The sequence below is a fragment of the Labrus mixtus genome, chromosome 16 (genome assembly GCF_963584025.1).
Source record: "Labrus mixtus chromosome 16, fLabMix1.1, whole genome shotgun sequence".
NCBI lineage: Eukaryota > Metazoa > Chordata > Actinopteri > Labriformes > Labridae > Labrus > Labrus mixtus.
Window position 1 is genome coordinate 13824252 of NC_083627.1, and position 16215 is coordinate 13840466.

At 44.4% G+C, this 16215-nt stretch overlaps 1 protein-coding gene across 1 annotated transcript in view; it reads left to right on the plus strand.

The window, feature by feature from the left end:
* The window catches only part of npr1a (natriuretic peptide receptor 1a), a 22479-nt gene extending 6496 nt beyond the window's left edge, over positions 1–15983 (plus strand). The window contains exons 4-22 of the mRNA XM_061060160.1: positions 220–333; positions 806–983; positions 5194–5288; positions 5542–5677; positions 5799–5883; positions 6708–6828; positions 6935–7009; positions 7098–7175; positions 7516–7620; positions 9167–9238; positions 9831–9990; positions 10158–10313; positions 11534–11702; positions 12135–12281; positions 12590–12713; positions 13608–13676; positions 13971–14145; positions 14274–14372; positions 15028–15983. Of these exons, the coding sequence (XP_060916143.1) occupies positions 220–333; positions 806–983; positions 5194–5288; positions 5542–5677; positions 5799–5883; positions 6708–6828; positions 6935–7009; positions 7098–7175; positions 7516–7620; positions 9167–9238; positions 9831–9990; positions 10158–10313; positions 11534–11702; positions 12135–12281; positions 12590–12713; positions 13608–13676; positions 13971–14145; positions 14274–14372; positions 15028–15170 (2301 nt within the window). The 3' untranslated portion in view covers positions 15171–15983. The remainder of the gene's footprint in view (positions 1–219; positions 334–805; positions 984–5193; positions 5289–5541; positions 5678–5798; positions 5884–6707; positions 6829–6934; positions 7010–7097; positions 7176–7515; positions 7621–9166; positions 9239–9830; positions 9991–10157; positions 10314–11533; positions 11703–12134; positions 12282–12589; positions 12714–13607; positions 13677–13970; positions 14146–14273; positions 14373–15027) is intronic.
* Positions 15984–16215: the final 232 nt, after the last annotated feature.

Sequence of the window (16215 nt, forward strand, 5' to 3'; positions counted from 1 at the left end):
GGCATCGCTGTTTGGGTTGCCATGGTAACTAAGGGCCAACGTGGTAGGTGATGTAACTTATCAGCCGGGCAAAGGGACATAAATGGGATTTCTTCACTGAGTGCTTATCATTTCATCATCACTAGTATATTTTGTTTATTTCAAATATTATAATCTCTCCTCCTGTCTGCCTGTCTGTCTGTCTGCCTGTCTGTCTCTCTCCTCCTGTCTGTGTGTCAGAGTGTGAAGGTGCTGACGTACCTGGAGCCTGAGAATCCGGAGTATCTTCAGTTTGTTGAGACTCTGAAGGACGATGCAAAGAAGATGTTCAACTTCAACGTGTCAGACTCTGTGGTACTGAGCATGCTCACTGTGATGTCATACTGATGATTCTGTTGTCTTTTATGATATCACGAGTTTTAGAACATAATGATGATGCTTTCAGATAAACTACATCTACTTGGTAGTTCAGGTGTGTGAGAGACTGCATTTCACTGTCAACATTTGCCGATGTTTCTGTGCAATTCAACCAAAAGCTGCTGCAAGGGAAAGAGAGGGTGCACTGTCATGCAACATGTGTGTGCAAAAAAAATGATTGTGGTCATTAAATTATCCAACATTGTGTGTCTAGAGCTTCTATTTATCAAACCAATTTCATTACGTTGGATTTTTACTAGTTTAATATTCTAAAATCATAACAGTCGTACTCTGTAAACACGATGAAAAGGGGGGGATTATTTATGTGATTCAATAATCAACCCCGATCATGTGACATCAATCACACAGACCTCTGAGGTTAATCGGCTGATCTGTCTCTCTGTGTCAGTATAACCTGATCGCTGCAGGTTTCCATGACGGCGTGATGATGTACTCTCAGGCTCTGAACGAGACGCTGAGCGAGCACAGACTGGCATCTGGATCAGAACCTGGACCAGAACCTGGAGGAGTGTGGAGGCCCAGAGGAGACTCTGTGACTCAGAGGATGTGGAACAGAACCTTCCAAGGTGAGAACAGAGTTTGTGTCCATCTTTCTCATTAGTCAGTTGAGTGTGTGTGTGTGTGTGTGTGTGTGTGTGTGTGTGTGTGTGTGTGTGTGTGCGTGCGTGGGAGCAGGGTTACTGTGGGTTTCCTGTCCTGGTCCTTGGTTTGAGTCTCAGGCGTCCTGTCTTCATGTTCCCAGCTAACATGCTAACTCCCTGCTGACACACACTACAGCTGTGAGAACATGTGTGTGTGTGTGTGTGTGTGTGTGTGTGTGTGTGTGTGTGTGTGTGTGTGTGTGTGTGTGTGTGTGTGTGTGAAAAAACAAAAGAAAGGACAGTTCACATAGCTCAGGGGCTCCTGATTGGTCGGTCAGGGCTCATTAGTTAATGGGCGGGGTGTGTTGATGGAGCTGAGAAAGGATTTAGGGAGTTCAGACACACACCTGATGAACACTCAGAGACTTTGCTTTGTTTCTGTGGACTGTGGAACAGAAACAACATGCACAACATACAGAACTTTACTGGTTCTGTTTTTTTTTATTGATTTTTTTTTTATTGGGTTTTATTGGTTCTCTTTAGTCAGTCGTCAGAATGTCTCTCTCTGAACGTCTCTCTCTGAGTGTCTCTCTCTGAACGTCTCTCTCTAAGTGTCTCTCTCTCTGAACGTCTCTCTCTGAGTGTCTCTCTCTGAGCATCTCTCTCTGAACGTCTCTCTCTAAACGTCTCTCTCTGACCGTGTCTCTCTCTGAGCGTCTCTCTCTCTGAAATCTCTCTCTGAACGTCTCTCTCTGAACGTCTCTCTCTGAACGTCTCTCTTTGAGCGTCTCTCTCTGAACGTCTCTCTCTGAGTGTCTCTCTCTCTGAACGTCTTTCTCTGACCGTGTCTCTCTCTGAGCGTCTCTCTCTGAACGTCTCTCTCTGAATGTCTCTCTCTGAGTGTCTCTCTCTCTAAACGTCTCTCTCTGACCGTCTCTCTCTCTGACGTCTCTCGCTGAACGTCTCTCTTTGAGCGTCTCTCTCTGAACGTCTCTCTCTGAACGTCTCTCTCTGACCTTCTCTCTCTGAACGTCTCTCTCTGAATGTCTCTCTCTGAGTGTCTCTCTCTCTAAACGTCTCTCTCTCTAAATGTCTCTCTCTGAGTGTCTCTCTCTCTAAACGTCTCTCTCTCTAAACGTCTCTCTCTCTGAACGTCTCTCTCTGACCGTGTCTCTCTCTGAGCGTCTCTCTCTGAACGTCTCTCTCTGAACGTCTCTCTCTGAGTGTCTCTCTCTCTGAACGTCTCTCTCTGACCGTGTCTCTCTCTGAGCGTCTCTCTCTGAACGTCTCTCTCTGAATGTCTCTCTCTGAGTGTCTCTCTCTCTAAACGTCTCTCTCTGACCGTCTCTCTCTCTGACCGTCTCTCTCTGAACGTCTCTCTTTGAGCGTCTCTCTCTGAACGTCTCTCTCTGAACGTCTCTCTCTGAGCGTCTCTCTCTGAACGTCTCTCTCTGAATGTCTCTCTCTGAGTGTCTCTCTCTCTAAACGTCTCTCTCTGACCGTCTCTCTCTCTGACCGTCTCTCTCTGAACGTCTCTCTTTGAGCGTCTCTCTCTGAACGACTCTCTCTGAACGTCTCTCTCTGAGCATCTCTCTCTGAACGTCTCTCTCTGACCGTCTCTCTCTGAACGTCTCTCTCTGACCGTCTCTCTCTGAATGTCTCTCTCTGACCGTCTCTCTCTGAACGTCTCTCTCTGACCGTCTCTCTCTGACCGTCTCTCTCTGAACGTCTCTCTCTGAACGTCTCTCTCTCTGAACGTCTCTCTTTGAGCGTCTCTCTCTGACCGTCTCTCTCTGAACGTCTCTCTCTGCCCGTCTCTCTCTGAACGTCTCTCTCTGAGTGTCTCTCTCTGAACGTCTCTCTCTGACCGTCTCTCTCTCTGAACGTCTCTCTTTGAGCGTCTCTCTCTGAACGTCTCTCTCTGAACGTCTCTCTCTTTGAGCGTCTCTCTCTGAACGTCTCTCTCTGACCGTCTCTCTCTCTGAACGTCTCTCTTTGAGCGTCTCTCTCTGAACGTCTCTCTCTGAACGTCTCTCTCTGAGTGTCTCTCTCTCTGAACGTCTCTCTCTGAATGTCTCTCTCTGAATGTCTCTCTCTGAGTGTCTATCTCTCTGAACGTCTCTCTTTGAGTGTCTCTCTCTGAACGTCTCTCTCTGAACGTCTCTCTTTGAGCATCTCTCTCTGAACGTCTCTCTCTGAACGTCTCTCTCTGAGCGTCTCTCTCTGAGCGTCTCTCTTTGAGTGTCTCTCTCTGAACGTCTCTCTTTGAGTGTCTCTCTGAACGTCTCTCTCTGAACGTCTCTCTCTGAACGTCTCGGTCCATCAGCAGCTCTTGTTGTTTTAAACTCTCAGGAAAATAAACTGTGTTGTTTCAGTCTGAGAAAAATTTAAAAACAAATACTGAGGACAGAGTGAGGCTGTCCAACTCTCAGAGACACACACACACACATACACACACACACACACACACAAACACAGGACAGGGGGGTCCCCTCCTGGCTGAACACTCCTCACTTCCTGTCTCCTCTCTGTTGTTGACAGAAGACTGATGTCCACAGAGCAGGACGGACAGTAGCGGGGGGAGGGGGGGTCACAACATTGTCACGGTAACACAGAGAAGATTTATTACTAAAATAAAAAGCAATTTTCAGATTGAGTGTGCTTGTCTGTGTGTGTGTGTGTTAGAGGGATGAGGGGTTCAGGTGTGTAAAAACAAACAGGAAGTGTCCATCCATCAGAGGAAGTGAAACGCAAACAGTAAGACTCAGCTGGAGACGTCTAATGAGATCAGACGCACACAGCTGAGTGTGTGTGTGTGGCTGTGTGTTTGTGTGTGTGTAACATTATAATATAATGTGTTTAAATTTACATTATAAATATAAAGCGATAAAAGACATTGTGTATGGCATCGGCTCAGTTGGGTCACATGACACATGTGTCAGCTGTTTGTATCCATGGTGACGATCTGTTTGTTTACTGTCAAATATTAATGATATCATGTTTATAAAATACTTTATAACACGTCATGAATATAAACATGATCAGATACTTAACAAAAACACACAAAGGGACAATGTGACATCACGCCCACCTCGATCTCTGATTGGTCAGCTTGACACAAACTGCTGTACTAAAAACAGCCTCAGCTTTATTGTGAAAAATCAGTTGTGCTTCCTGCTGCAGGAAGCCCATGTCATCACCGGGGTCAAAGGTCAGAGAGAGTGATGAGTCAGCAAAAACTAAACAACAAAGTCAGACACCCTCAACCAAAAGCTGATCAAAGTTTGATCCATGTGTGTTTGTGATGCAGCTCCTGAAGCTCTGACTCCGTCCACTTTTTTATCACCTGATTTATCATCAATAACACAATGTCAGTTCAGTGACTGATTTTCATTAACAGATGCAGCAAACAAATGCACGCTGTCTAAACTGCACAAAAACAACGGAAACCTATGTCAAAGAGGGAGGAGCTAGGAGCGAGGGGAACATGGACAGCGCCCTCTACATGCTGGTTAAAAACACCTTGACTCCAAAGGGTGGGGGGGTGGACTACGGGATACGTTAGGTAGTTCCTGTAGTTCTTGTAGTTCATGTAGTTCTTGTAGTAGTTTTATATTATATCAACCAACCTTTTTTACAAAATAATGTCACATATAAATAAATAAATAAATGTAACCTGAGGCAGAGAAGACACTGTGGAGCTGGATCAGATGGGACTGCTGTTATCAATCAACTCAGACAGACACACACAGGCACACAGAGCGACAAAGTCAGTGGTAATCAATCACTGAGCATGTGCGTCAGAGGGGGGGGGGGGGGTGATGAAGGGAGGAAAGGGGGAGGAAAAAGATGAAAAGGAAGCTTTGTTCACTAAACCTGATGATGAGGGGCCGAGCGCTGAGTGGCTCCATTGAAATCCTTAGGGTTATTATTATTATTATTATTAGAAATAATTTTTATTATTATATACGCTTGAGTGGCTAAACATGTTAAACAAGTCATTCCATTTGGGTGTGACATGTGCATCATGTTAGCACCCTCAAAATTTGCTTAAAATAAAGCCCCTGTCTGTTTTTTATCATGACAAAATCCTAACAGGAAGTCCGCTATTTTAAGAGAGTGTGTGTGTGTGTGTGTGTGTGTGTGTGTGTGTGTGTGTGTGTGTGTGTGTGTGTGTGTGTTTGCATGTGTGCAGGAGTGACAGGTTCGGTGGAGATGGATGAGTTCGGAGACAGACAGGTGGACTTTGCTGTGTGGGACATGACAGATGTCGAGTCTGGAGAGTTTCAGGTAAGACTTGCAATGTCATCGCCATGATGTCATCACCATGATGTCATCACCATGATGTCGGCATCATGATGTCACTCAGCTGTGGTTTCAAAGGATCACTTCCCCTGAACACACCTTGTTAATAGGTAAAAGTAAAACGGTGAGTGTGTGTGTGTGTGTGTGTGTGTGTGTGTGTGTGTGTGTGTGTGTGTGTGTGTGTGTGTGTGTGTGTGTGTGTGTGTGTGTGTGTGTGTGTGTGTGTGTGTGTGTGCAGGTGGTGTGTTTGTATAACAGCAGTGTGAAACAACTGGTCATGCAGAGTGGGCGGAGCTTCCAGTGGCCCGGTGGAGAGACACCTGCAGACATCCCAGAGTGTGGCTTCAAGAATGACAACCCAGCCTGCCTTTCCCGTATGAACACACACACAGACACACACACACACACAAAGACACACCACACACACGCACACACACACACACACACACACATACAAACACACACACACAAACAGTTTTCTCTCTTCCTCTCCAGGTACAGTATCGATGCATCAGATGGTTGCCATAGTGATCTGCTTCGTCTTTGTCATCATTGTAACCGTGACAGTGTTCATCTATAGGTAAGGACAGGTCACATGTTCATCTCCATGACGACATGCGTCAGTCGATTATCAAAGATTGATGAACACAGATTCTCCCATGTCACTCTCAGTCGGCCTCTGTCTCACTCTCTGTCTGTCTCACTCTCTGTCGGCCCTGTCTCGCTCTCTGTCTGCACCTGTCTCAATCTCTGTCTGCCCCTGTCTCACGCTCTGTCTGTCTCACTCTCTGCCGGCCCTGTCTCACTCTCTGTCTGCCCCTGTCTCACTCTCGATATGTATCACTCTCTGTTGGCCCCTGTCTCACTCTCTGTCGGGCCATGTCCTGCTATCTATCTGTCTCACTCTCTGATGGCCCATGTCTCGCTACCTGTCTGTCTCACTCTCGGTCGGCCCATGGCTCGCTCTCTGTCTGCCCTGTCTCACTCTCGGTATGTATCACTCTCTGTTGGCCCCTGTCTCACTCTCTGTCAGCCTCTGTCTCACTCTTTGTATGTCTCACTCTCGGTCTGCCCCTGTCTCGCTATCTGTCTGTCTCACTCTCTGATGGCCCCTGCCTCACTCTCTGCCGACCCAGGTCTCACTCTCTGTCTGTCTGTCTCACTCTATGTCGGCCCCTGCCTCACACCCTGTATGTCTGTCTCACTCTCTGTCGGCCCCTGCCTCACTCTCTGCCGACCCAGGTCTCACTCTCTGTCTGTCTGTATCACTCTATTTCGGCCCCTGTATCATTCTCTGTCTGTCTCACACTCTGTCTCTGTCAGTCTCTGCTTCACTCTCTGTCAGTCAATATCTTGCTCATCTATCTTCATCATCACTCAAAAACACACTTCCCTCACACACAGGAAGCTGAAGCTGGAGAGCGAGCTGGCGGCTCAGCTGTGGAGGGTTTCCTGGGACGACGTCCAGATGAGGGACCTGGAGAAGGTCCTGAGAAGAGCCTGCAGCAGACTCACCATGTCTCTGGTAACACACTCGCACACATACATACACACACACACACACACACACACACACACACACACACACACACACACACATAGAATGACCAGTTCCTCCTGATTCTCTGCAGAAAGGATCAAACTGCGGCTCTCTGATGACCATGGAGGGAAACTTCCAGATCTACACTAAAACTGGATACTATAAGGTCTGACAGCAGCACACCGTCTGATCACAGCTGTCATGTGATGGTGTAATTAATAAAAAGGTAACCCTTCTTATTGTGTCTCCCTCAGGGAAACCTGGCAGCCATCAAGTACATCAACAAGAAACGGATCGAACTGACCAGAAGCGTTCTGTTTGAACTCAAACATGTAAGACTCAGTTCTCCACCAATCAAAGTATCCACCTCTCTGTGGTTACAGCCAATCACAGCCTCTAGCTCTCTGGGGTTACAGTCAATCACAGCCTCCACCTCTCTGTAGATTAAGTAACTCCCTAGAAGCCAACAGCCTAAAGAGTTACCAGCCCACCTGAATGCTGACCTGTGTTGTACCTCCTTGGCGGGGCGTCAGCGCCCAGGTTTGGAGAGGTTCTTGGTCTTGGTGGATGTGACTCTTCCTTCGTATAGACTCTCAAACCGTGCAGTGCCTTTTTTTAGGGATTCTGGAGGTTTTGATGTTTTTCTAACCAGCAGTGTCTGAACTCTTACAGATGAGAGACGTTCAGAATGAGCACCTGACCCGCTTCATCGGCGCCTGCATTGACCCACCCAATATGTGCATCATCACCGAGTACTGTCCCAGAGGCAGCCTGCAGGTACACACACCTCCCTACGAGCCAGTATAACCCCATCAATGTACTCCTTGATGTACCCTCGATGTACCCTCTGTCAGCCCCCCTATCAACACTATACTCTACCAGACCTCTAATATACCCTCTATCTGCCTACTTTCAACGCCTTCATCAACCTTCTATCAGCCCCTCTATCAAAATGTTAACTCTCTGTCTGTGCCTCTATATCAACCCTTTATTTCCCCTCTATATTTCCTCTATCTGCCCCTCTATATACCCTCTATTCCAACGTGATATTGACCCGCTATAGTCATTTATTAACCGCCTCTGGCTGATTTGACTCCACATCATGGCTTTATACCCCTCTTCAGCCCCCCTGCACCCCTCCATCAGTCCTCTCTCACACCTCGCTCTCTGACCGCGCTCCAGCTCCTGTAGTGATCAGCCGTCTATCAGCTTCGTGTGTCTCCATCAGTCCTCCAGCATTCCTTCATACATCACATGTTCTCTTCACCTCTTAGTTATACTTACTTGTCAGCACTGTAACCTAGCAACCCCCAGCCCGGTAACCTAGCAACTTGTAGACAAGTCAGCCTGCTGTAGGTGGACGTGGGCGGAGTGGTGTTTGGGTTTTTGCCAGATGGCTGTTGTATCTCCGAAATATCAGAAAAGAAAGAGGAAGAAACAACGTCAGGAGAGTTCAACATCACCAAGATAAAAAGGTTCTTCAATAACTAATGACAATAAGACCACATTAATATACTTATATAAATACATCAATTCTACTGATAACATTATGACCATATTAAAGGAGCAGTATGTAACTCTGACACCTAGTGTTTAAAATGGGTACTGCAGTCCAGATTCTAAACATTGTAGAGAGCTGTCTCCCCCCGCCCCTTCTCTCTAGAGTCGATGCTCAAGCAGGTTGCCATGTGGTGGACCCTGAAGCTTCAGTGTTTTTCCAGCTCTGCATCGGTCTGTAAACCTTTCTGTGTTCTAACCTCTCTCCATTTTTCAAAAGCATCTCCAATATTGATCCTAGTTTGAGCACGTTTCTGCTCGTGGAGCTTATTAGAAACATGCAGAGGCTTTTTAGGTCGGGTACAATCACTTCTATCTGAACCTGTTCTCTTGCCCACTTCTACCGCTGCAACACTCTTGGTTTGACCTGATAACTGGTCTCATATCTGGCAAACCGTGGAGCGTCCAAAGCGGCCGTATGAGGGTGCCTTAAAACCGCCTACCTTCTCTGGTCCAAACAAATCCAGAGCATTCAGGACCAGAATCTAAACTTAGTAGGAGGACATACTGGCTGCTGCATTGTTGTCAGAGAAGCCAGCACTTCAACATAGCGTGTTCTGTTTTTTTATTTCACACACATTCATTTTAGTTTGTTTGTTACATGTTTACATTTTTTTCAGTGCTACAGAAGGATTAACAGGATGTTTATTTTCATGACTTCCAAAGTGAGCTATGCACTTATGTCATAATGATGTGTGTGTGTGTGTGTGTGTGTGTGTGTGTGTGTGTGTGTGTGTGTGTGTGTGTGTGTGTGTAAATCTTCCAGGACCTGATGGAGAGTGACAGCATCACTCTGGATTGGATGTTCAGATACTCTCTCATCAATGACATCGTCAAGGTAACGGCCCTGACGCTGTGTGTGTGTGTGTGTGTGTGTGTGTGTGTGTGTGTGTGTGTGTGTGTGTGTGTGTGTGTGTGTGTGTGTGTGTGTGTCAACCAGACTCATGTTGAACAGACAGAAACCTGGAGCAGAACCAGACTCATGTTGAACAGGCAGAAACCTGGATCAGTACCAGACTCATGATGAACAGACAGAAACCTGGATCAGAACCAGACTCATGATGAACAGACAGAAACCTGGATCAGTACCAGACTCATTGAGACTAGTTTTTCTGCATTGTTTTGCGACAGGATAGTCCTGAGTTTAGATATATTATAGTGTTTCCCCTACCATTATATTAGTTGGGCGGCCCGCCCCCAAACGCCAAATAGGCTTTTCTTGAAATCGGTTGTTTGTGCGAGTTAAAGTACATATCTTGATCAAATAGAACTCCTAGATTCCTAACAGTGGTGGTCCATTAAGGACAGTTATATATTTAGATATCCTTTCCTGCGTGTCAATCCCCATACTCTCTCTCTCTGAACAAACAATAAAAAATGTTGTTTTTAATCTTTCATCATTGTTTATTTTTGTATGTTTGTGTCATCAGGGCATGTTGTTCCTTCACAACAGTGTCATCGTCTCCCACGGCAACCTGAAGTCATCTAACTGTGTGGTGGACAGTCGCTTTGTGCTGAAGATCACAGACTACGGTCTGCAAAGTCTGAGGACCAGCAGCTACCACGAGGACACACACGCCTACTATGCCCGTAAGACACACCAGACACACACACACATACCCACACACACGCACATACCCACATACACACACACACACACACACACACACACACACACACACACACACACACACACACACACTCACACATACCCACACACACACACACACATTGACACAGGTGTACATTTCGTGCAGGTAAACTTTGGACGTCTCCGGAGCTGCTGAGGACAGAGTGTCCCTCACCCTGTGGGACTCAGAGAGGAGACGTTTACAGCTTCGGGATCATCCTGCAGGAGGTCGCCCTGCTCAGAGGAGTCTTCTACCTGGACACACACACCATGACTCCCAAAGGTCTGTCTGTGTGTGTGTTTGTGTGTAATACTGTAAACAACAACTACATTAATAATAATAATAACAACAATAATTACATTAAAACACACACACACACACACACACACACACACACACACACACACACACACACACACACACACACACACACACACACCATGACTCTGTTTGTGTTCCATTCAGCTAATTAATAATATATGATTTTATTTAGTTTATCTGGATTAATAAAAGTCATAATGTAAGGACTGTGACCCTTAAAGGGGGCATGGCGTTGTTCAACATGTGAAACACTGAAAAATAACTACACAGTAAACCGGTTCAGTGGCAGCTATATGTTTAGAGATCAGTGTTTAAGAGCCCTCTGCTGGTGAAGGGCATGAGCTGCACTGAAACACTTGGTGCATCTGGATTGTCCCTCCTATCCCCTTTCACTATCCTCTTCACCTTAACCCCGGGGAAAACGTCATGAGGTTAAGGAAAGATGTTAGGAGAATTCAAAAAAGGACTTAGGGAAAGGCGATCGCGTTGCTCTGACAATCCGACCACATTTCCACTAGGCCAAGTCTTTAAATGTGATGGCCGGTGGAGGTTAATGATGTGGGTCTGCCGTGGTGAAACTACAATGTTCTGAAAATGGACTACAAGAAGATAATCTAAAAAACTTTCCCCTGTGCCTTCCTACCGGTGAAATAATTCTAATAACCACGAGGAAGTGAAATAAAAGGCATATAGGCTACCAGGCTCCGAGTAAGAAAAGTGAAACCATCACCTTCCTGTCCACTCAGAAATCAACATCAGAATAAATATGATTGGATGAAATTAATTGTTACATTTATGAAAGATATACAGAATGTTTTATACAAATGTAGAACTGCACAAACCATTCTTAAGTGAATGAAATATGTTGAATAAAACATCATCTGGATAAAAATGTCCCTTATATGATCTGTTTCACTTTATGATCATCGTTAGTTTTTGTGAACAATAGGATGGTCCAGTGTATCCTATGCTAAAGGAGGTTATAAAGGAAGCATTGACCCACCTTTCCTTAACTTTTAGAGAATTGAAACAGCTCTTATCATGGCCGCCACTGAAATGCTTCATTTCACACATACACACTGTGTGAATATGTGCACACACTTGTGTGTATACATCATCATCAGGTATCCTGACCAAAAGTTTTAAACATGACCCCCACTCCCCACCATCCAACCCCTCAGAGATTGTTCAGGCGGTGCGTCACGGCGGTGCCCCCCCCTTCCGTCCTTCTCTCTGCCTCCACAGTCACAGCGAGGAGCTCGGCGTCCTGATGCAGCGCTGCTGGAGTGAAGAGCCGAGTGAAAGACCGGACTTCAACACAATCAAGATCCTGCTGAGGAAACAACACAGGTGTGTGTGGGGCGGGGCGGGGGGCAACGTGTTTCAACTGAAAGTAACTCACAAGCTTTCAACAAGCTTTCAACTAACAGTAAATCTGCTAACAATGGATAATGTCATAAAGACCAAACCCACTTTTAGTCTGTTGTGTTAGTTAGTTACTTACTGCTGTCTTCCCTCACCTCTGTCTGTCTGTCTGTCTGCCTGCCTGCCTGTCTGTCTGTCTGTCTGTCTGTCTGTCTGTCTGTCTGTCTGTGTGTGTGTGTGTGTGTGTGTGTGTGTGTGTGTGTGTGTGTGTCTGTATGTCTGTCTGTCTGTGTGTGTGTGTGTGTGTGTGTGTGTGTGTGTGTGTGTGTGTGTGTGTGTGTGTGTGTGTGTGTCTGTCTGTCTGTCTGTCTGTCTGCTTGTCTGTCTGTCTGTCTGTCTGTCTGTCTGTGTGTCCAGGGGTTATGGCTCTAACATCCTGGATAACCTGCTATCTCGTATGGAGCAGTACGCCAACAACCTGGAGGAGCTGGTGGAAGAGAGAACTCAGGCGTACCACGAGGAGAAACGCAAAGCAGAGAATCTGCTCTACCAGATACTACCCCAGTAAATACGCACATCCAGTACATATACACATCCAGTAAATATATACATCCAGTAAATTCACACATCCAGTACATACACACATCCAGTAAAAATACACATCCAGTAAATATACACATCCAGTAAATATACACATCCAGTAAATACACACATCGAGTAAATATACACATCCATTACATATACTGTACACATCCAGTACATATACACATCCAGTACATATACACATACAGTGCATATACACATCTATAAATATACATCTATATATATAAATTTAAATATATGAATAAACTATATTAATCTGTTTGTTTCAGTTCTGTAGCGGAACAGTTGAAACGAGGTGAGACGGTTCAGGCTGAAGCTTTTGACTCTGTCACAATCTACTTCAGTGACATCATCGGCTTCACCGCCCTATCAGCTGAGAGCACACCTCTACAGGTGAGTGTGACCATGTGAGCAGAACGTGTATCATGTGGTTACACGTGTATTACTTTGATAACATCACATGGTGGTTGTTTAGTTTTAAAGAGCTCTGATCACCACCAAACTACGGTGGCCTACGAGGGCCTTACAGTACCGTTAGCTGTGCGGCTAACTTAGCAAAGCTAGTGGTCTTTCTGACACCATTTCTCAAGGTTGTGTGGGTTTTTGTGCGGGCTAAAATCCTGACAACGCCTCCCTCTCCCTCCAATTATAAATTGTTGCACACAGCGCCCCCAACAGGACTGGAGCTCTTCTTGATCATCTGTGTTTGTCTTAAATTTATATTTCTTACTTAGCAACATTGATGTGTTTACAGAGTGTTTGATGTTTGTGCACTTACTTCTTTTTGCAGCGTGTTTCAGTCATGGCATTTGTTTTTGACTTTTGCATAGACTTTTTAATTAGCATTTTATTATTATTAATAATAATAATAATAATAATAATAATAATGATAATAATAATAATAATAATACATGTTATGTAAAGGTACCTTTCAAAGGAGAGATAAAAACAACATAGAAACAATACATCAATAAATGAACGTTAAAAAGACAATTTGACAGTTTATGAAATCCTGTCAAGAGGATTCATGAGACCCGATGGAGAATGATCAGGCAGAATACCACAGTTTAAAAAGATTGTTGTGAGATAGGATCAAAAAAATATCTTGCTGAAAATATCCACCGAACAGTACACCTCTGTGGACAATGTTGCACTCTAGTGGTTTGAGCTGTTTAACTATAACTAATGTGTTTTCAGAGGTCACAAAAGGTTCAGTGTGTCCTGTACTTCCTGATGGGAAGTGTTTGAGGGCAGATTCAATATTAACTTGTGTTTTTTAACATCCAGGTTGTGACGCTGTTAAACGATCTGTACACCTGTTTCGACGCCATCATCGACAACTTTGACGTTTATAAGGTAAAAGACTCTTTGGCAGTCCTCTACACACAGTTGCTGCTAACATTGTGTGCTAAGCTAAGCTAAGCTAAGCTTCCAGATGTTCCTTTACTTGCAGAGGGTCAGTCATATTTATTTTATTGTAAGAAGATCATATATTTCTAATCCTGTGAGATGTGATCTGAGAGCAGAACGAGTTTAAAGAAGAAGGTTTTGAAGAATGTTTTAGTTCAGACAGACGTGCAGCTTGTTGTTGCTGTTACTGTCACTTTAAATTGTGTAGAAGCTGTTTGATGATCTCGGTGCTGCCCCCAGGTGGAGACCATTGGCGACGCCTACATGGTGGTGTCTGGGCTGCCTGTGAGGAACACAAAGCTTCACGCGCGGGAGATCGCCCGCATGTCGCTCGCCTTGCTGGACGCCGTCCAGAGCTTCAGGATCAGACACAGAGCCAATCAGCAGCTGCGGCTACGCATCGGCATACACAGCGGTCAGTGTGTGTGTGTGTGTGTGTATGGGAGCACGTGATTGTGTGTATTTAGCCACATTTTGGTAAAGAGTTAATGTAACACTCAGTTGTGTGTGTCTGTGTGTATATATGTGTGTGTGTGTGTTTAGGTCCGGTGTGCGCAGGTGTAGTTGGGCTGAAGATGCCCAGGTACTGTCTGTTTGGAGACACGGTGAACACAGCATCACGTATGGAGTCCAATGGAGAGGGTAAAAGACACACACACATTTACATGTTGTTCTCGTGTTGTTAACATGTTGTTAACATGTTGTTCTCTTGTTGTTCTCATGTTGTTTACATGTTGTTCTCGTGTTGTTTACATGTTTTTCTCGTGTTGTTTTCATGTTGTTCTCTTGTTCTCGTGTTGTTTACATGCGGTTCTCGTGTTGTTTACATGTTGTTCTCTTGTTGTTCTTGTGTTGTTTACATGTTGTTCTCTTGTTGTTCTCGTGTTGTTAACATGTTGTTCTCTTGTTGTTCTCGTGTTGTTTACATGTTGTTCTCGTGTTGTTTACATGTTTTTCTCGTGTTGTTTTCATGTTGTTCTCTTGTTCTCGTGTTGTTTACATGCGGTTCTCGTGTTGTTTACATGTTGTTCTCTTGTTGTTCTCGTGTTGTTTACATGTTGTTCTCTTGTTGTTCTCGTGTTGTTAACATGTTGTTCTCTTGTTGTTCTCGTGTTCTCTTGTTGTTCTCGTGTTGTTTACATGTTGTTCTCGTGTTGTTTACATGTTTTTCTCGTGTTGTTCTTGTGTTGTTTACATGTTTTTCTCGTGTTGTTTACATGTTGTTCTCTTGTTGTTTACATTTTGTTCTCTTGCTGTTTACATGTTATTTACATGTTGTTCTCATGTCTCTCTGCAGCTCTGAAGATCCACGTCTCGAAGGCGACCTGGCAGGTTCTGCAGGAGTTCAGCTGCTTCAGACTGGAGCTGAGAGGAGAGATTGAAATGAAGGGGAAGGGGCGGATGAGGACGTACTGGCTGCTGGGGGAGGACACTCAGTGAGGGGGGGGCATGAGGAAAGAGGAGAGCAGAAGATAGGAGGAGAGGTGTAGGTGGGGTGAAGGAGGAAAGGGAGGAGAGGAGAGGTCAAAGGTCACATCATCGCTGAAATGATTGACAGATGTCAGACAACCTCCCCCGTCTCATGCTGCGTTCAGGTGCTGCTCGGTGGTCCCACTTTCTGAGTTGGGAAGTCGTTCTTCCGACTTCAGTGTGTTCACGTGATTTCAGTTTGGAAAGTCGGAATGATGTAACAACAGCAAAAAAACAGCGTTGATGTTACGGAGAAGATCAGTGAAAAGTTACTGATAAAAGTGATATTTGAGCAAAAAAATGTATGTGCAGTACGTGAATTAATAAAAAGTATGTTAACATTAACAAAACATATTTGGCCCCTTGTGTGATGACGATTCTGACCGGAAGTCGGACACTTCATTCTTTTCGGATTTTCCGAGTTGTTGTTCATGTGCATTTTACAACTTGGAAACTTGTTTTTCCAATGCGTCCAACACCACATGAATGCAGCATTGGATTGGATTTTTACCTCTGACATCATTTAAAGGGACAGTTCTTCTTTTCAGCAGAAACCCAGACAGATGAATGTTATACTGTAATAATTTGAGATTTGAAAATGTTGTAAATATCAGCTTTGTGCTTCATTATCTGTCTGTTTTTATTATTATTATCTGTCTGTTATTATTATTATAATTATTATTATAATCTGTCTGTTATTATTATTATTATCTGTGTGTTAATGTGAAAACTTGATTCATGCTTTGAGCTTTACTCTCTTATTAAAATATATTTTGATGATGATCATAAAGATGTCTGCTTCATAATGATGTGAAAATAAAAGATAAACTAGAGACAGCAGTATGTACACATTTACACCTTATAGTTAAAGTCAATAAAACAAATCAATGTGGCTTTTAAAAAAAAAAAAAAAAAAAAAAATTATTATTGTTTTTGGTCTGGAATTATCAGAGAGAAAAGATGAGGTTCTTTTTTATTATGACGTCAAACTGAATCACGTGGTCATCAATGAATG